Genomic DNA, 21,637 nt, shown 5'->3' with positions numbered 1-21,637 from the left:
TTTTTATATTCTCAAAATGAAATATTGACCTTAAAATTCGAATAAAACTGAAGAGTGCCCAAAGGAGTTTTGAGAAAATTGTAACTGGATGAATAACATCCTTAACATGAAACAGTTACCGTAACCCTGCAAACTGGTTGGTGGGGTGCCATCATTTTCACATGAAGTGGTGAGCCATATTTAAAATGTCAGAATTTTAACCTTAAATGAACTTGCTAAGATTTTGCAGGGGGACTGGAAGGCTGAGGCGCTGGAGTCAGGAAGATCTGCTGGGAAACCCTTGGAGGGATTAGAGAGGTACTAAGAGCCAGTTTAAAGAAAGAGAGTCAGGGACATGAGGAAGCAAAGATAACACAGGGGACACTGTCAAGAGAGAAATGGCAGAATTCAGAGAAAGATTTCATTTGGGCAATGAAAGAAAAGGAAACCATAAAGGGACCTCACATTGCCTTCCTGGAAATTTGCAAGAATTGTACAACTATTGGTTGTATACATGGTACAAGGGTGGGAGGTTGGGGTCATTTCTCAGATACTTCTGGGTCTGCAAATGTAAATAATCTTGTGAATGTAACAATAAGGAATTCAGGGTTTTTGAAAAGTTCTGTAGGAATTATTTTTTCTATGTACAATTAAATAGCTATCACTGATCTGTAGTATCTATTTAGTGTGTGTGTGTGCAGGCAGGCTTGTATTTTGGTGGTCACATATAACTCTGTTAGAGTCTATAATTTTTATCTGAGTAACTTTAGAGAAGCTATTTCATCTCCCTGGGTCTCACTTTTCTGTAAAATATGGAGATAAATATTAATCTTGCCAAGTATCAATATTACCAAGAGGATTGTGAGATAATGCATACAGGAAGGCCTTATACAATGCCTGCACATAAAAACTCTTTAAATGTTAGCTTTCTTTCCAAGTGAATTACTATTAAACAAGTGGTGGCTCAGATAGTAAAGCATCTGCCTACAATGCGGGAGATCTGGGTTCAATCCCTGGGTCGGGAAGATCCCCTGGAGAAGGAAATGGCAACCTACTCCAGTACTCTTGCCTGGAAAATCCCACGGACGGAGGATCCTGGTAGGCTACAGTTCATGGGGTCGCAAAGAGTCAGACTCGACTGAGCGACTTCACTTTCACTTTCAACAACAAACTTGAACCATTCTCAACAGCTAAGGCTGCCCTCAGGATACTTACTCTTAGGTAGAACTCTCCATTTTCATTTCCAGATTTAATCCGAAAAGTGTTGATAGTGTTGGCATAAATGGTTGTGGCCTGTATTTGGAAGATGTCTGATGGTACAGACCTATCAGATCGAATGCTCATGTATTTGTAGACGATGGACTGAGGAAGTTCTCGGCACATTGCATTTGAGACTGGGCAAACACATCGGCTGCAGAGACAAAAGTATTCACTGTTAAGCTTGGTAAAATCAGAAGATTCTCAGTTTCAAAAGTTCTGTTTTTTCTTACTTCTCTGATGTTAGAACATAGGGATCTTGACAAGGATTTCGTGGGTAACAACGGAAGCCGCCATGATAATTCCAACACATTTCATCTTCCCGACATTCATTTGTGGTCTCACACTCATTTATATCTGTAGAGATGCAGAGTCAAAGAGTTTACTGATATAAGTAAATTGCCTAAGTGGCAGATGCCAGTATGCCACCAGAAGGAGGTATATGACAATCTGGACTGTTTAATTTGTTTTTAGACCTAAAACTTTGTGGGACCTGAATTCATTGCATTTAATTCAGAACAGATGTAGTGGAACCATTCTCAACAGATTAATATGTGTCATTTCATCATATTTTATCAAGCATTTATTATTCATCTGTTGAATTGAAAGCCAAATGCTAGGCCATTGGCTTTGCTTAAATAAAAGTGATGCTTAAATAAAAGTGAAAGACACCACTTCTTGGGGGATTAGGGAAGGCTGAAGGAAGGAGGAGCCCTCTCAGCTTGGCCTAGAAAAGGTGATGGTTAGATAGGATTTTTATCATGGAGGTGGGGAGGGCCTTCCAGGGTGAGAAAGCAAACAAAAACTCTGGAGATGGAAGTTTATTGGCAGGCTCAGGAGCTTGAAGAGAGGGAAAAGCTAGAATGTGGTTTCAGTAAGTTGTAGTATGCTGCTGGATAGTTGGTACTCTGAGAGTGGGTTACACTGTCCTTAAGAAGCTGTTTATAGGAAAGGAAATGAAGCTATGAAGCATTCTAGCATGTGAAAGTGAAAGTCACTCGGTCATGTTTGACTCTTTGCAACCCCATGGACTATATAATCCATGGAATTCTCCAGGCCAGAGTACTGGAGTGGGTAGCCATTCCCTTCTCCAGGGGATCTCCCCAACTCAGGGTTGAACCCAGGTCTCCCACATTGTGGGCAGATTCTTTACCAGCTGAGTCACCAGGGAAGCCCAAGAATACTGGAGTGGGTAGCCTATCCCTTCTCCAGCAGATCTTCCCGAACCGGAAATTGAACCGGGGTCTCCTGCATTGCAGGCAGATTCCTTATCAGCTGAGCTACCAGGGAAGCCCATAGAATGTGGCTATTTAAAGATCATGGGGAAGAAGAGGAGTTAAGGAAGGGGTTGTCAGCAGTGAGAAGCAACCCAGGAAAATGCAATTCAAGGAGGTCAGAACAGGAGAGAGTCTCAGGAAGGAGCGTTGTAGAAAGGTCAGGCTGGACAAAGACTGAGTTTAGATTTGGGAATCAAGAGTTCCCAGATGACATCTGAGGGAACAGTTTCTCCAGAGAACCATTACATTTACAACAATGACAAAAATTACATTAATATGCACATCCTTATGTGTGCCTCCCTTTACATTTGAATAGTGATAAGATTTTATCCAATGTAAGTCTTTTCTGAATCATTCCTTCCACACAATCAGATATTTTCCTTTGTTAATTTACTTATTCCATAAATAATTTACTGAATTCTTGTTAACAAGGCAGTCATGGCCTAGTTGCTGGGATGTGATCTCTTTCTTCTCTCTGAATTCTTATATCTCATTTTTCCTCTTTTGGGGCCTTTATTGGTTTCTGCTTTGCATTATTGAAATCTGAATGTTTGTTTCAATCCTTCTATTAGCTTGTAAACTCCTGGAGGGTAAGCGCCATCGTGCACATCTTTTTATCCCTTCATCACATAGCATGAATGCACTGGAGGCACCTGGATTTTAGCAAATATTAAACTGAATGTGAAAGTTGGACTATCAAGAAAGCTGAGTGCCGAAGAATTGATGCTTTTGAACTGTGGTGTTGGAGAAGACTCTTGAGAGTCCCTTGGACTGCAAGGAGATCCAACCAGTCCATCCTAAAGGAGATCAGTCCTGGGTGTTCATTGGAAGGACTGATGTTGAAGCTGAAACTCCAATACTTTGGCCACCTGATGTGAAGAGCTGACTCATTTGAAAAGACCCTGATGCTGGGAAAGATTGAGGGTGGGAGGAGAAGGGGATGACAGAGGATGAGATGGTTGGGTGGCATCACCGACTCAATGGACATGAGTTTGGGTAGACACCAGGAGTTGGTGATGGACAGGGAGGCCTGGCATGCTGCGATTCATGGGGTCGCAAAGTGTCAGACACGATTGAGCGACTGAACTGATTTACTGACTGAAACTGAACTAAGTTGCTCTTTGCACAACATGTGGAGATGGTGAGAAAGATATCCCTATTTGGCATGAAGGAAAAACAAATAAGGGTTAAGTGGCTGACCCAAGTGTATACAGGTAGTGACAGGCATCTTTCCACCACAAGGTACTGCATCCTCTAAATGAGAATAATTCCATTCTTTGTCTTTGGAGAAAAAAAATTTTCTTTTAGTTTCCAAACTGGCAAGAGCTATCTGGAACCCAAGAGGAGACTGGAAAAGCCATGCAGTTTCCAAGAGTCAGTTACAAAAAGTATCTTCTTTTGGACTGGCTATGGCTAAAGAAAGAACTTAGATTCCTCAGAAGAAATCACAGCTGACTTGTCCCTTCAATATTTTTCACTTTTTTGAAAAATAAAGATGCTGTTTAGCTACAGGACTGGTTTGTTATATGGAGTTCAAAAGTGGCAAAAGGAAACTTTATGTAATAATTTTATTTATTACTTCCAGTAATTTACAGCCTAGCATAATCAGCTCCTTAATCATTTTGGAAAGTTTTTCAGAAATGATTAATAGTATTAAAATATTTCATGAGTGTGTCTGTGTATCTGAATATTCTCTCTCTCTCTCTGTTTCTCTTCCTCACCACTGTCCCTTTCCCCTCCCCACACCAACCAGCACATACACAGAGAGTTTTCATTTTTGAAAGACTGTGGAAATGAGAACAGTTTGGGGTTATTTCATCCCCCAAATAAACTTTTCAGGGGAAGGTGAGAATCGAAACTATTTTGGTATTAATTTAACCTGTGGACTGTTGGGAAGGGATGCTTTCAGTGGGGTAAACCAATTGTTTCATACCTTAAAAGAATGGTCTCTTTTACAAAAAATGTTTTAGTTTAACAAATATTCTTCAAGATACAACACTGATGAATCCCTTATTTGCAATTCCACTGCATTTCACCTTTTATAACAGATATAAATGTTTCCATATAAATAAAGTAGGCAGGTAACTGAATGCTAACTTGTTTCTGTCTTTTGCTGGGTATCAAGTCCGTTTATGATTAAAAAAACACATAGATATTTGTTTGAAGGGCTCCAGGGAAATTGGTTAAGATGACCCTCTGGCTAACATTTTCCTGCATGTAATATTCATGTTAAAACTCTCAATTAGAGTTCAGAAAATAAAAACTTTGGAATGCAATGTTTTTCCACAATTAATATTACAGACTCTCTAGTAACCTTGAAAGGGGTAGAAAGATGTTACTTGTGTAAATGAACTACATTCTGATTATGCTCATGTTTTGTGGTTAGATTCTAGTTGAATCATCACATGCATGCTATAAAGTATCAGGTAGTAGATGTTCCTGTGAGTTAATGTTTCCCTGCAAAATCATGATGCAGACTAAGAATCCTATCTCCTTTCCTAGATGTTTTCTTTTCTTAACAAAATTTTACTGTTGTTCTAGAAAAAATTTGCTACTAGTCATTTATATTGCTAGGTAAATTTTCATAAAAACATCTTGAATTTTCCAGGCTTTATAGTTTATAGTTTTTCTGTGTATTATTCCATTTTATTCCCTCAACTCCCTTTTCCAAATGAGAAAGTTCAGGCTCAGAGAAGTCTGATAATTTGTTAAAATTGTATAGATAGAATGTCATATAGCTGGGTCTTCAACAGATTTTCTGTCTTCAAATTCAGTCATTTTTTTCACTTATTTACATAAACATGTGCTTGTACCAATTTTTCCAGGATTTTCAAATCTTTCAGAGAAATTCTGAAATCATCCTATGTAGGGAGCTGCGTCTTCTACCTATATGTCGCTATGAAGATCACCTGAATATTTCTTTTAAAACTGGATCGAAAGACATTAGCTATTTTTGGATTAATAGGTTTTTTTTTTAACTGAAGAATTCAGGCACATTTTAATACACATGATGCTGATTTTGTTAGCACTTACTACTATCCAGTTTATAATCCTAGTGTTTTAGAGAATTGAGATCTTTTTGAGGTACACCTAACCACACATTAAGCTTATGTTCTATACTGAAATTCATGGTGAAATATTTTAATAATTGAATCATTTTTGGTGGATGATTAGAGGGTGTATATCACAGGAATTATGTAGGCTATTTAGAAGGCAGATTAATATTTTATTAAAAATATTTCTATTTTAATAAAAAAATTATTACTTTAAATTTCAAAGAAAGATAACACTGAATATCCTCTTTATGAGGTGTGCATGTCTCATGATCAATAGGGGGAAAAAGAGCTCAAATTGTAAAAAACGAGAGTCTGTGGTAGAGATTCCAATACTTCCTCCCTGCTTTTCTTGGTTAAAACTTAACAGATCTGAAAACAATAAACTTACCCTGACATGTTCTACCTCTCACCACCTGGTATCCTTGGGGGCACATACATGAGAATTTCCCAGGTTCATTGACACACTGATATTGACACAGGTAGCTCGAGGTTCTGCATTCATCAATGTCTGTTGAACCAGACAAAAGCAACAACACAGAGTTGAACACTTACATGTCATTATTTTGGTAATTTTTTTAAAAAACATTGCAGTCTCTGAAACAGAAATGCAATACTTTATGAGAGGCTCAAATGCAAATTCTAACAATATCAGCTTATTTCTCATGGAACTTCACAGAGCAGAGAATTTTCTTACCATCAGTTTTACTCAATTACTGCTGACACTTTGGCAAATCCTGGAACTAACCATCCTAGTTGAGCAGACTGAAAGAAGTGGTTTGTGGTTGACGATCCTCGTGTTGTGCTTGGCAGACCCACCCTTGATGCAGATTCATATTTGCCTTCTCAGAAATTGGGTGGCTCTCCTTCCAAGTTCATCTGAGTTTTGAACTCCAAGTTCCATCCCTGTGCTAGCTTCTAGAGGTTGATGCCCTGGCAGAAGGCTTTGCATTTCTCAGTGGTGCTGTTCTTATAGTCTGCTCAAAAGGGCAGAGGCAGCCGTCCAGAGCCAGCCCCTTTTGGTTTTGAGCGCAGGGGCATGATGGGAGGCCTCTCTGTGTAGGGTGTGATCTTTGTGGCCCCAAGTAAAGCTGGGACAGTTTGTGAGGAAGTCAAGAGCATGAAGTGTCAATGGCATCCCCCTCAGGATGTCTTAGGCCATTTGAATTACACAGTGGAGCGAGCATGTGCAGTGGATTCTGATGGTGATCCCTCTAGTTAAATGGCCCTTTTCTTGATCATGTGGAGAGTGAAATGAAGGCATCTTAAGAAATGTGCCCTGAGCACGCAGTGGCAGGGATGCCTAGGGGCCAGATCTTTTGGTTTCTATTCTAATGTTCCTGACATGCAATCAGCTACTTTTGAACTTAAATATGCCACTAGTCCCCTGGAATTCTCATTAGACACAGAATTTGATTCAGTAGGTCTGGGCTGGGCTGTGAGAGTCTACAATTTCACAGGCCCCTAGGAGGTGCCAATTCTGCTGGCCCATCACACTTGAGAAGCAAGACACTAGAGTACCCTTGCTAATTATCAGACCCAGCCTACATCTAGTATTTCAATTATTTTTTTCTCCTTTTTTTTGATAACATACTAAAAAGACAGTGTTATAAGTGAACTAAGTTAACTGGATTTTAGAACATAATAAAAATTTGCTTTCTTAAACAGGTATATACTCAGATAAAGCAACAGCAAAGACAGGAACTGTGCTATTACTACCAATTATTTGGGTAATATTTTACCTTCACAGTTGAGCCTGTCACTGCTTAGCTCATATCCTTGATTGCACTGACAGATGAATGAACCAAGAATGTTGTAGCATTGCTGAGCACATTGATTGCTGGCATCACATTCATTTATATCTGAAAGGCAAGGTCATACACACTTATATATTTATGTCTTTAAACATAACCTTGCTCTTTTGTACCTATGTCATCTGATGATAAGTGAGTAATTCCCTAGCTGGATTCTTTGCCTTGCAGAAGCTCACTGGAGAACATCCATTCAGGTCTCATATTTATTGGAACAACTTCAAACATCTGTCATGTACTTTTTAGAAATACCAGAATATTTTTTTTTTCCTGGGAATGACGGTTAGTTTGGTGTTTGATGAATCTTTCTGAAAGAATTTAATGATTCTAATAAATATACATTCCAATATCTATTTTCTTTTATTGTTCAAATGCAAAGTGCCAAGTCTATAAATAATTGATATAAGACACATACTGATACGGTCTCTCAGCATGCTGTAGTGAAGATTTATCTCTGCTATTTATTACTTTTTAAATGGGTCCTGTTAAATTCCATTACAATTATAACATAAGCCTTTGAGACCCATACAGAGTTTTGCAATGCTCTAAGGCACTGAAAATATTGTGAAAAGGCATTTTTCCTGCACTAGATTTTTTCCATGTCATGCCAATCTTAAAATTGTGTGCCGTGACATTGCATTCTGAAAGGGTAGAAGAAGCGTGTGAAAATCAGATGCACTCTCAGCAGAAAGTTTATGTATCTGAACTTATAGTAACCTCTTTGGCACCTTCAGTGTTTGTATCACACACTGTTGACTAACTGGTGTGTGTATATCAATTGATCTATAGTTAAAACCTTTTTTTGATACTGTCACAGAGGAGAACTAAAACCAAAGTTAAGAATTTTTTCCATTTACATCTTGATGTGTTTTTAAAAACCAGATTGGTTATTGTCTTTTCAGCTTTATGCGGGGAAGTTGATGGAAACCATGAATATAGAAAACTGGAGATGCTGCTGGGAAGACAGAAATTGGTTGGCTGTTTCCAGAAGACTTACCTACACAGGTATAGTTGTTTGCTGCCAACTGAAACCCAGGATTGCACTGGCAATAAAACGATCCTGGTGTGTTCACACATCTTTGGTGGCAATATGGAGGGATGGTGCATTCATCTATATCTAGGTTATTAAGCACACACGCAAAGAGAACCAAATTACCAACTATCCAAATTACTATTATTGACCTGTTTAATCTCAAGTTCTCAGCAGAGCATTATCTAGAAAACCTGGAGACCTCATTTTAAAAGTAATTATTTTTCTTTTTAAAAAATTAGGGTATCTGTGCTTTAAATATACTTTTGTATGCCCTCTCTAGTTAAATGAGACATTAAGAACAAAGACTTCATAAACCTGGCTGGATGGGTTGAGATTTAAAGAGGGAAAAGTAATTAAGCTATTTCACATATAAGTGAGAATGTCAGGCTGGGAATATAAAAACTTACTTATAATTATAGAAGTAGAAAAGAACTATGGAAGAATTGAGATATAGTATAAAATTAAGAAAGGAGGCTGTTGCTCAGCTGGTGACATTGGTGAAGTCACTCAAATGTTCAGTAGCTTGTTTTTTCTTCTGTAAAATGTAGACAGTAATGCTTGCTATGTGTATCTTATGAAGTTTCTGTGAGAATCAAGTGAAAGAATGCTATGGAAGGAATGGGATACTAAACAAGTTACTTTTTGAGAGTGCCCTTCTGACACACTGATCAAGTGTTCCAGCCTGTGTCCTTCTCATATAAATATTTCCAACTATAAAATGCTCAATTGAGAACTTGCAAAATAGAATTAATATTTTAGAAGCATAATAGAATTTCATTAATTCACAACTGTACACTTTGTGACAACTCAAATATGGCATGTGTAATTTAAAATAATAATTATATACTATCAATGTAATGATACTATCTTATGGGAAAAATGAAAACAAAACATAACTTTATGCTGAACTCTTCTGGTATTTTAATAACTACAAGTGTGGGAGGCAGTGTGCTCAAGTAGGTAGTGTACCACGAGGTAACCTGAGTTTAAGTCTTTGTTCTGGCATTTACTAGCTTGGTCTTAACCTCTCAGAGCTTCCATTTCCTCTTTTGTGGGTAATAATACAACAATGTGGTAGAGTTGTTGGGAGGATAACATAAGATGACATAGGCAAACTTCCTCACACGAAATAGGTAAAAAAAAAAAAGGAAGCTATTATGAATAAGCTGCAAATATATATGATTTAACTTGAATATTAAATAAACAATAACAATGTTCACATAGCTTCCCTCCTAATTTATTTAGCTGTCTGATCAGATGTCATGTCAGGGAGGCCATTTCTGTCCATCCATATATAATAACTTCTGCTCTATTCTACCCCTAATCTTGCCTTATATTTCTTTGTAGCCAGTGACACTCCTTGTCATTGTGTTATGTGTTTATTTGCTTCTTGTCTGTCTTCCTCTCTGTAATCCATGACAAATAAGATCCATTTTCTCCCCTTGAGGTAGAGATAAAGTATTTTTTGTCTGTTGTGTGCTTAATACCTAGAATAGGGTCTGGCACAGTAGGTGCTCAATAAACATTAGTTGAATGAATGGAAAGTTCATACTAATTAAGAGCAGTTGTGGCACAGTTCTTCCTAGTACCTAGTATCATAGCCAGGTGCCAATGTCAATAGCTAAGTTATGTAAGTGGTACTTTCTAATAGCTCCATGAGGGCCGTGATTCTGTAAAATCTGTTTGTTTACCACAGTGGTCTAGAACCTAGCACACAGTCAGCCCTCAATAAATATTTGATGAATAAATGGTGTATGTCTTTTCAACAAGTAAACATTCATTGAACCTTTGTTATTTGTTAGCATTGTGGTTGGCAATGTAGGTTTACCCTGCTAAACATATGATGATAATCATATGTATATTCTACTCCATCTTGTATGGAAAACAGGCATGAAACAAATTATTGCATGGAATTATAAGATCAAAAATAGAAAAGTGTACAAGAGATAGAGGGAGCACCATTCCACTCAAAGTGTGACTTGCTGACCACTGTTGGTCTATTTGGACCAGTCCACAATGAATAAGTATAGAAGTTGGGGGCATGTGTTTAGGAATAGCAATTTGGTGTTACTGCAACATTCTTATTGTACTCTACAGAAATATTGATTTATAAGAGCCTAGAAATTTACAAAAAGAATCCATCAAAGTTTGAGAATTACTGGCATAGAGGAGGGAGTGACTATATTTGGAGAGATCATGGAACACTTCCCAGAGGAAGTGACCTTGACCTGGAATTTAAGATTTGAATAGGAGTTTGTCAGGAGTGCATGTCTCTGGTACTGAAATCTTATGCAGAGGTAGCAAAGTGTGACACTGTGTGATGTATTGGGGAACTAGAACTTGTGGGACAAAGCTAAAGTGTAATTGTTTTGGCAGGAGAAGGGTGTTGTTACAACAGAGTTGAGCAAGGATCACATGGGGAAGACCTTATATGCTGTTGAGGAATGCAGTGTTGATTCTGGAGGTGAGGGGAACAGCAGGGAAGTCACATGAAGAGATCTGAATTTAAGGACATCTCCTACCGTATCATAAAGAGCTCTAACCATATGTTCCATTTGCTTTGATTCTTCCCATAGTAGGCTGGGTTTATTCTTTTTCTATACTTTATACCCTCAGTTGTTTATTTTCCTGACTAATACAACGTGCAAAACTTTGGTGCCTGTGACTTTTTCTGAACAATTTTCTCCTAAATCACAGCTTCAGTCACTGCAAATTCCTGGTCCTTTATCAGAGACTGGACGCTAGCCCCAGCACCTAGCAGAACCCTATGGCAGAGAGAGAAGGGCCAGGGCCTATGAGAGCTCAGAGTGGACATCCTGACACCAACAGCTCACATTCACTGGTGAAAACTGAATGTGGCATTGCCTGTCCCCAGAGATTTTTATCCTCTGTTCCTAAGAGAAAATAAGGAATCTTCACTGATCTAATGGTACGAGGAAGTATGTAAGTCAGTGGACAAAGAGAGTCAATTACAGAGTTTCATCCTAGTGCTGGGCCTCAAGATTGCACCCAGAGCACTTTAGTTGACTTCTTATTTGCCAGCCTCCCTATATTGTGTTCTTTCAGTCATTCAAAATGCATGCATTGAGCATCTACTTGGCTGTCAGACTTAAGGGACTGGGGAGACAACAATGACACAAACCGGACTTGGCCTCTGCCCTCAGAGAGCTCAACTAGAGCTCTCAAGGAGGGCTCACATGTGGCAGTTCTAGTACTGGAGCCACTGTAACATAAAGAATGTTTAGTACAAGTCTGTTAACTCATTACATAATGATGGCACACAACTATTCAACCCGGGACCAGGTACCATTCTAAGCGCTCCTGCACATGAGCTCTTGATATAGGGGCTGGTTTTATTTCTATAGTACAAAGGAGATGCAAGAGATGCAGATTCCATCCCTGGGTCGGGAAGATCCCATGGAATAAGAAATGGCAACCCGCTCTAGTATTCCTGCTTGGAAAATTCCATAGACAAAGGAGCCTGGTGGGCTACAGTCCATGGGGCACAAAGAGTTGGACATGACTGAGTGACTGAGCACACACACAGCACACATTTGCTCTGTAAGCTATGTTACACCAAAACCTAGTGAATGAAGCCCATAGCATCAGTGTTTTAGAGCTAGAACACCAAATAACTAATTTAAATGATTTTCCTCTGCTTTTGTGGTCTCACTCATACCTTAAATTTCTCCTTTTGCTTAGTCTAAGATGTAACTGACACTTTGATATCCAGAATATGCTTAACCTATGAAGCTGGTTTTTTCTTGTTAATATGGAAAATGGGTTGGTAGTCAATGAAAGAATAAGCATTATCATTCTGCAAATAAAGAAGAGTGCTTTGATTTGAAGGCCTGAGGGTTAAACAATTAAGATGCTCCAGACAGGACTTGGCTTACTGCACTGTTGTACTTACCTACACACTGCTCTCCTCGCTTCTGATACCCGGGAGGGCATTGACAGGCGAAGGAACCTCGTAAATTGATGCACACTTGATCGGCTCTACAGTTGTGTGTCCCTGCAGTGCATTCGTCTATGTCTGATAAAGACACACAGCACAGAAAGAGTTTGAGTTGACTGTGGGGATTTTGGTATTTCCTCCATCGTTTTTGCCATACTTTTCTTAAAGAAACCAAGTTTTCACTCTATTCTTAAAACATTACTTTGTAATACTGTTTTATTGGAAATGCTTAAAATGATAAATTATTTCAAATGTTCAGAAAGGAATTTCATAGATGCCATTGTATACCACTTATTAATAGATTTAACAAACGCTAACATTCTGCCATGTACGCTTCAGTTTACTTTGTTTTGTTGAGAAATGAAACATTGGAGGTGTAACCAAAGCTTTACTCCATTCTCATCCCTTTATCCACCTACCCACTACCATCCTGGTAGGCGTGAATCCTTCCCTGAGATTTTTTTTTTTATATTTTCATTGAACATATATGCACCCATTAGCATATATGGTATTGTTTTGGGTGTTTTAAAATGTTAAATTGTATGATACTTGCTTTTTCACCCAATATATCACATTTGAAATAATTTCTAGTGACCAATCTCTAAAAATCTGCCTAATACCTAGGTAAAAATCAAGCTTTAATATTATGCATTGCTTGTTGCTGTTTGTTTTTTTTTGTAAACTTTAGCATAACATGGATGAATAAACTTTTCATTACATATTTCAAAATAAAAGGGATTAAATTTAATCATGTTCCTCTAGGAGAGATAGGCTGGTATAGTTTAAAATGCATATTTTACTAAAGCATTTCACTTCTTGGAATAATTTACTAAATGTACCTTAAGGAGTAGGTAGATTTAGTTCAGAAAAGTAAAAAAATGTTCAGTTTGAGATCAATAGGTATATGCATGGCAGGGTCCCTTCACTGTTTACCTGAAGCTACCACAACATTGTTAATCGGCTCTACCCCAATACAAAATAAAAAGTTTAATGTCTGGGGAAAAATGTGATGTGGATTTGTGTGTATGCACTCATACTGGAATAATTTATAAGTGAAATTTAGTTCTGCCTTTTCCACATCACCTTTGCATTCATTTGAAGCTCTCATATTTATGAGGTTAAATAGCACAGATGAAAAGATTATGAAATTTTGGCATTCTTCAACAACTGAAGACTCTAAGCTTCATTTAAAAATATCTAAAATTTGTAATTCCTAGATGACAGATTTTGCATAAAAACTGAGAGAGGTTTTGGGGTGTCTGAATCACCACTGTGGTAGACCCATGAAGGTGCTTTGGAGGAAATAGTGGGCCAAAAATCAGTACTGAAAATGAACCATCAGTAATTAGAATTTATTCCTAAATCCTGCCTTCCCTTTCAGAAGCTCAGAGAGTTGCCCCGGGTGTGTTGCCTTTCATCTTCCTTTATTTTCAAGCATAATTGCTGCACTTACACTACCCAGTATATTAATGTAGGAAGCTCAGGTTATAAGAGAGTTGTCCTCAGATATCGGCTTTGGTTAGCTGGGTGTGGAAAAGACAGGAGGGATTCTTTCCAAGAGAAAGAGGGAGGGGAGATAAAGAATCCCCGAGGGGTGCCTGGCTGTTTATTGGATAATAACCTATAAAAGCATCTACTTACATAATTCTTATTATCCGGGTTTAAAGTTCTGGCAAAATTTTTGTTATTATTTTTATGTCTGTTTTGAAAATTTTTATTACTACTTTCAAATCAGTGATTACAACTCTGTCCTTTCTAGGTATTATGCAAAGGTACAGCAATCTTTCTTTAAAATTATCTGCTTTTTTTGGTGTGTCTTTTATTATTTTCTCATATGCACTTGATGAAAACATGTCTACTGGGGTTTCTTCAGAGCTTTATGACTCGCTAATACAGAAATGACAGCAGAATTCCTATTGTTTTATGTCAAGAACATTTGCCAGCATTTGCAGTGATAACAGCCCTGAGAGATACAGCAATGTGAGATTCAGATGTGGCAAGTTTCCTCAGTACATGCTGGCGGAAGATCAAGGGCTTGGGTTGGCTGCTGCATTTTCTAAAGGAGGCCTCACCAGTGACTGTGGCTTTTCTTTCTGAGACATCTCTTTGCAAACTGCCTCCACCCCATTGCATTCCTGATGTGATTTCCTTCCTATTCTTTTTTTTTTTTTGTCCTTCAGTTCTCTTTGATAAATAGGCTAACATTTCCAGTGGAATTAATATATCATTAAATAGGTTTCATACATAAAAGTCGTGCTCCCTGGACCAGTTCCTTTTTAAGAGCCAGGTTTGTTTACCTTCTAAGAAGGATAATTTAATAAAAGTATTAGGTGAATTAAAGTAATTTAATAAAAAAAAAAAAACCCAAAAAGCAAATAAAATGTCACCATCTCTACTGCCACTATATTCCTTTCTCTGTCAACAACAAACAAAACTGAAATAGGATTTACCTCACCTAGAATTGACTGGTGATATTTTTAATATACTTTCTACTTACCTGGATTCACTTTAAGTTTTAATTCTTTCAGATGGGAAAACTCCCTGAAATTCAATAAAACACAATTGCATGAAATCCCCTTCAAGAAATTATTCCAAAGGAGTTGAATGGATGCTTCATCTTATACCTTGAGCTGCATCTGCTAGTAAATGAACAGACTACATTTTCATTTATGGCTTTTCTGACTCGAGTTTAAAATATTTTATCTCCTTTGCTCTTTGCAAGTTATGTAATGCTGAAGGATGTAATGCTGAACTATCTTCAGTAAGACTGTAAATTTGTTGGTTTATTTAAATAACATGGTTTTATTAATTTGCAAGTTGTTCTTTGAGATCCTGTTATTGTTTATTCACACATCTATACAAAATCATGCAAAAATCATTTTACATTGTTAAACTCTTTTATGCTTATCTTTTCTGCTTGTATACATCTAAAATATACTACTATGCTAGAAACTCAAAGCAGACTATCGATCTCTGCGCAGATGCACTAGCAGACCTGGTTTTCCCAGGTATGTTTATAAAAGTCCTTTGTGGTGGGAATACCTTACTCGCAAAAGCAATTCTTTATTCATAAGGGAAACTACTCAGGTCAGCCACAGTTTCCCTGATAATCTAGGAAACAGTACTCTGGGGAGAGGAGTTTTTGTGTTGTTTTTAAACTATTTGTAAGTTATCTTTGACAGTTCAGCTCACTAGGTTCTTTAGGTAGACAGTTATCACGTTTCTTGGGCCTTAAAACCAAGTTCTTTGAGGATAAGTTCTATGTATTACTTTTTTTCTGTATTCCTAGAACCTTACAGAGTGCATGAAACATGATGGGTTTTCAAAACATAAATGTTCAATAAATGGATGAATGAATCAAGGTTGTTTGCTAAGAATGGATGCCTATAGTTTAAACAAAGTAGAGTCAGTGTTTTATCTCACAGAACTAAACATTTACAAGGCAGAGTAACAGGCAAAATGTAAGAAACACACCAAAATGTCAGCAAGTGGAAATGGCTATAAGGCAACGGAGTAGAGAAAAACAGAAGCTAGGAAGAAAAAGGCAGCATCAGAGGTGGAATGCTGGCCCAAGGAGGTGAATTTTGAGCTGCATTTTGAAAAAGGTAAGGTATGTGGATTGGCAGAAATAGGAGGCTAGGGGTTTCTTTGGTGGCTCAGTGGTAAAGAATCTGCCTGCCAATGCAGGAGACATGGTTTTGGTCCCTGGTCAGGGGAAGATCTCACATGCCATGGAGCACCTAAGCCCATGTGCCACAACTACTGAGCCTTGTGCTCTAGAGCCCAGAAGCTGCAAACTACTGAAGCCCACACACCCTGAAGCCTGTGCTCCACAACAAAAGAAGCCACTGCAATGAGAAGCCCACACACTGCAACTAGAGAGAAGCCTGTGCTGCAATGAAGACCCAGCACAGCCAAAAATAAATAAAACAACACATGTGAAAAAAATTTAAAAAGAAAAAGAAATAGGAGGCTATTTCTAGGCAGAAGGGAGATCACATTAGAAAATGCTGATAAGATAGAAGCGGTTTGCATGAGAAGAATGGCAGACAGCTGGAGTCAGCATGGCTGGAGGTACTGTGTATGAGGAGTTTGGTGCAGTGCCTGGTTAAAGGTGCTCATAAAATGGTAACTCAAGTCATGAGCAAAATTCAAGGCCTTAAAGGTGTGATTGGGCTTCCCAGGTGGTACAGTGGTAAAGAATCCACCTGCCAATGCAGGAGATACAAGAGACATGGGTTCAATCCCTGGCTTGGGAAGATATCCTGGAGGAGGAAATGGCAACCCACTCCAGTATTCTTGCCTGGAAAATCCCATGGACAGAGGAGCCTGGCGGCCTACACTCCACGGGGTCGCAAAGAGTTGGACACAACTGAGCATGGCACAGAGCACAGAGCAAAGGTGTGATTAGAGTTTAGATTGAACACCACAGGAAGCAGCTCTGAACTATGTAGACACAGCCTAATGTAAACATTACCAAAGTACAAAATAATAGAATGTGCTTCCTAAAATATCACGACACATAAATCAACTCACATTTCATCATTCTAATGTATTAAGAATAGCTAATGGCAATATTTGGTGATTCCCTCATTTTTCAAAAATGTGCCCACACTCTCCCTTCCAGTGATTTATACTATTGTAGGTCCCTCTTTTGCTGACTTTGGCATCATCACTGTGTTAAATAATCCAGCTGATCTTCGCTCAGCTCTTACTCCTAGCCTCTTTATCGCACTGATCCCCAGTCTATGGAACTGCATATTTGGTTTTCTCTCAGAGTTAATAGAGGCAACTGTGTCCACATCTCTGTGGTGTCCATTAAGTCCCTGCTTAGGCCCTCATTCTCTATATTTTTGGCTCCTGCCCTTCAGTATGACTCATATTTCCCAAACCCCTGACTCATGCTGCTTTCTCTCTCTTATGCAACAGTTTAATCTTTGCAATGTTCTTTCCATAATTTGATAACTTACCACGACATGGAGACATGGAGTTACTTCAGTGTGTTTTCATGGGCAAAGATTTTGTGTACCTTAAATGCTCTATATTACCACTTATACTTTTCTTGTGCTGCTTTACGTTAAGGGAATACTTTAGAACTACTTTGGAATAAGCCACCATTCACCAGATGTTGTATTTGATGAGAATGCACTGAAATAGAAATAAAGGGACTGAAATTATTTTTATTCTGTCACTGCCTCTGTGATCTAGGGCCATGACATCAATTCCTTTTCTGTTTCTCTGTCTGTAAAATGGACTGTCTGTCCTTAATGATATGCACAGATTTTTAAAAGTTCAGAATTTTCAAAATACATCTTTGTAATTCCAGACCATAAATCCTTAGAGTAAAATAACCAGATCTTTACTAGTTCCGAGTGGGCCACTGTAAATATTATTTGATAGCAAAGAAAAGGTAATGGTTAAATTCAAGTTGCTGCTATTTCTTGATCTTTGTGGATCTAAAACATTATGTCTTCCCCAACCATACTAATTTAATCTCATAAATGGAATGAAGTAGGAGAAAAAGGTCAAGATTCATATTTGCTGTAAGGAGGAGTTACTTTACTCCTGGCTGCTTTCTTCCCTCCCTCCCTCCCCCTTTCTTTCTTTTCTACTTTTTTCTTTCTTTTTTTTATAGTAACAGGATAATAAATTAGTTCCCAGAAAAGTACACTTTCTATTTAATCTATGAAACCTTTTGAAGGAAAGAGATTCATTGGGCGAAGATCTTATAGTTATTTTGGATATTAATCTTATTTTTCAATACAATCCTGGAAGGTAGCATCTATTTCAGCAAGTGCTGAGGCATTGCTATTTTATTGCTGCTTCATCCATTAGTGGCTATTGATAGTGATAGCCTGAGTAATCAAGGCATTATATTATGTTGATTGAAATCTGATTAAGGATAAGATGTGTAGTATTTTATATGACTTCATATACAAATTTGTTAAAATTCTAAAATTAACTGGTGTAAAAATAGGTAAATATTTAATAGTATTTAAACATCTATTATTTGATTAGGAAATCAGACCTACAAGCCTCTGATTTCATCCTAATAACAATCCTGTGGAATAATGGTCTCATTATCCACAATTTTTGGATGAGGCAGGAGGATGCCACTGAAATGTAGGTTGGTAAGTGACCTGCTCAAGGTAACATGGAACAGAGAAATCTTGGAGTCAAGAAAGATTTCTCTTTTGCTTCTGTAATTTAGGTCTCCAGAAAGGCTTATTCCTTAAGAGTTCTGGATAGTAGAAGTTCTACTGTATATTTATACATATATATATATTTTATATATATTATATAAATATATAATTTTTTTTTAGAATTAAAGAGAGAGTTGTTAATCATTAGGGCATTGATTCTTCCTTTGCATCTTTCTGCTCATCAGAGTAACATTCATAGCTCTCCAAGTCTTCCATTTCCCTCCCTAGTCCTTAGCCAATTATCAACAATTTTTGTCAAAGACTTTCTATTTCCCTTGCTGCTTCTTTAATAGTACTGGAATCAGATTTATCTGGGACAGATGCCCAGTTCTAGTTAGCTTTTCACCCTTCTGAAATTATCAGCTAGAATTCACCCAAGCTAAGCAGTTCTAGTGGGGAAAATAAATACTGACATTGAGTAACAAAAGAGGACTGTCTTTGTTGATGGCCAGCAGTAGATTTATAGTTCTAGATTCTTATCTGTTCTGGCAAGACAGATTGTTAATAGTTTGGTGTGCTTTAAATGATAAACAAAAATATCACCAAAATCAAGAAATATCAGCTTCCCAGGTAGTTCATTTGTTTGTTTTAGAAGAGTAGTGAATCAACTGTACTGGAAGTCCTTGGTATTGCACTGTGTTCTAACAGAATCTTGAAATGTGCTATTACCATGTGGAAAAGTCATGCTACGTGTACTTGGAGTTGCCTTGTCAGCCCCGATAGTGGATTTGCACTACAAATGACCTTCTCTCACCTAGTTTCCTCTGTGTCTAGAGGTGTTCATTTGCAAGATGTTGGATGAGATTAGACATATAGTTCATGCCTAACCTCATGAATTCATATCTAACATTCATGAATGTGGGGGAGAAAATCAACTGGTAAACATGAATGATCAACTTGTGACCCATCTCTACTACAAACAAACCAAATGGACCAATCAGGCCAAAACAAGAGAGCGAGCAAGGACTCAAAGACCTTAATCCTCATTCTTCAGCTCTTTTTGCACACTGTCGAAGTGAAGCTTATTGCTTTTAAAATCTTAAGGGAAATACATTTTCTACTGATAAATGGTTGTTAATTGTCAGGAGTGTTCTCTGGAATCTCTGTGAATATGTCACATCCAGGTAAACTCTCTCTTTTCTTCTTAAACTTAATACTCCATTAAAAATATTTGAGAAAAGATGACCCTGGTATTTGAATGCTATTACAATCAATCATTAATCTATAATCAATCATTAATACAGTGGAGGTAAAACTGTATTTTGAAACAAGCAGCACCATCAGTCTTTGTTCTAGGGTGGCTCAGTACCAGGAATAAAGGATTCTGTGTGAAAGTTCAAGCCCATCCCATATATGTCAAGGACCTACTTCACACTGAATGGCCTTCAGAGGAGTTGTGATTCCATCTTATTAGGGGACGCCTTTGTATTGACTGAGAAGGGAATGGCAACCCACTCCAGTATTCTTGCCTGGAGAATTCCATGGACAGAGGAGCTTGGTGCACAACATCCATGGGGTCACAAAGAGTTGGACATGACTGAGAGATTTTCACCTCACTTGCACTTATATTTCAATTGTGTTTTCTGGTGCCCCACTACTTCATCTTGCCCCTCCCACCTCCCTCCTATTTCCAGCTCCAGATCACACCACTGGAGAGTGATGAACTGAATGGAGACTGAGTAAATTCGAAGGAGCCCACCATGCCTTCCCTGAGCACTGTGATTTGACTCCTGGCCCCAATCCTTGAGGCCTTAACAGCCAGATTAGTCAGCCTCTCTAGCCCAAGGCATACACATTCCTGGCTTACTCCTTCAGCCCAGTCATCACTTGAGGTCTCATAAGCCGCTGGCTATAGCAATGCCAATTATAACAAGCATGGCTTGAGGACCTCCTAATTGTATGAGACCAATTACATTATACTTGTTCATTTAACAATAAACAGCTTTCGTGCCCACTAAATTGAGGTACACTACTAAATTTGCTGAATGTAACTTGGCAATACTTCTCCAAATCATTAACTGCCTAAGACTTTGAAAATAAAGTATATCTTTGTGCCTCTTGCCTTCAGAGCATGTTCCGTTCTTGTGTGTAGTTTCCTACCCATTTCATTACACTGTACTTATGATGCTTCTGCATAATGTTTTCCTATATGCCTGAATGCCCTTACAGTTTTCTGAATTCCAAATGGATAGGTAGGATGAAGTGAGTGAGTGGTGTGACACCAAATTTGTACTAAATTTTCTTTTCTTTTTCATTCAAAATTTCAGCACAATGAAAAGCAATGAAAGGATAAATATGTGTGTAAATCTTAATGAATACTGACTTTATAAAACAATAATAGTAAGGTCTTTTGTGATTTATAAAAAATTAGAATTAAAATACATGGGAATAAAGTGCTTATGCTGGCAGGAATATAAATGGAGTTTAAGTATTTTAAAGTCCTGTTATAGTCTGGGAAGAGGTAAAACCAATAAATAAAACCAATTTATTTTGGACTTTGATAAGTCAGGGGTACATGTGAAAGTATTCCCTAGGGAAAGCACTAAAGGAATAGTAAAAGAGTATAAAACTCAAATCTAATACAGGGGAGAATGGAGTAATACAAAATAGCCCATCATTTTAGTTAGAAAGCAAAAAAGAAAGAAAAACAAACTATAATAGGCAGAATGAAAAAAAAAGGCAAATAGTAAAATGGTAGCTTAAACCTAAACTTATCAATAGTTACATTAAAGGTAAGTGAATTAAATGCTCTTATGAAAACCAAAAGTTCTCAGGTTGATTACAAAAACAAAACCCAAATATGCTGTTTCAAGAGAAATGATTTAAATATAAGGACACAGGTAGATTAAAGAAAAAAGATGGAAAATATACTATGTAAACACTAACCAAAAGAAAGTTGGCTTTGCAATATTAATATCAGACAAAGTTGACTTTAAGGAAAAAAACATTAGAAAGGATAAAAAATAATACTGTGTAATGATAAAAGTTTAGTTCACCAGAAAAATGTAGAAATTCTAAATTTAACTGCATTTAATCACATAGCCTCAATAGAGATAAAGCAAACAT

General features: G+C 37.6%; 1 protein-coding gene across 9 annotated transcripts in view; it reads right to left on the bottom strand.

The window, feature by feature from the left end:
* The window catches only part of EFEMP1 (EGF-like fibulin extracellular matrix protein 1), a 74,536-nt gene that overhangs the window by 5,419 nt on the left and 47,480 nt on the right, over positions 1-21,637 (bottom strand). For 5 of the 9 annotated variants that reach the window (XM_081589607.1, XM_081589603.1, XM_081589605.1 and 2 more), the window contains exons 5-10: positions 12,324-12,446; positions 8,375-8,494; positions 7,309-7,428; positions 5,958-6,077; positions 1,470-1,593; positions 1,195-1,390 (exon numbers count right to left, since the gene is read on the bottom strand). In XM_081589607.1, the coding sequence (XP_081445733.1) occupies positions 1,195-1,390; positions 1,470-1,593; positions 5,958-6,077; positions 7,309-7,428; positions 8,375-8,494; positions 12,324-12,446 (803 nt within the window). The remainder of the gene's footprint in view (positions 1-1,194; positions 1,391-1,469; positions 1,594-5,957; positions 6,078-7,308; positions 7,429-8,374; positions 8,495-12,323; positions 12,447-21,637) is intronic. The other 4 variants (XM_081589611.1, XM_081589609.1, XM_081589610.1 and 1 more) reach the window with 2 other exon arrangements.

The sequence above is a fragment of the Giraffa tippelskirchi genome, chromosome 4 (assembly GCF_054371585.1).
Source record: "Giraffa tippelskirchi isolate mGirTip1 chromosome 4, T2T-mGirTip1v1.2.pri, whole genome shotgun sequence".
In the NCBI taxonomy this organism is placed as follows: Eukaryota; Metazoa; Chordata; class Mammalia; order Artiodactyla; family Giraffidae; genus Giraffa; species Giraffa tippelskirchi.
The sequence above is the reverse complement of the archived record's forward strand: the minus strand, read 5'-3'. Positions and strand labels throughout refer to the sequence as shown.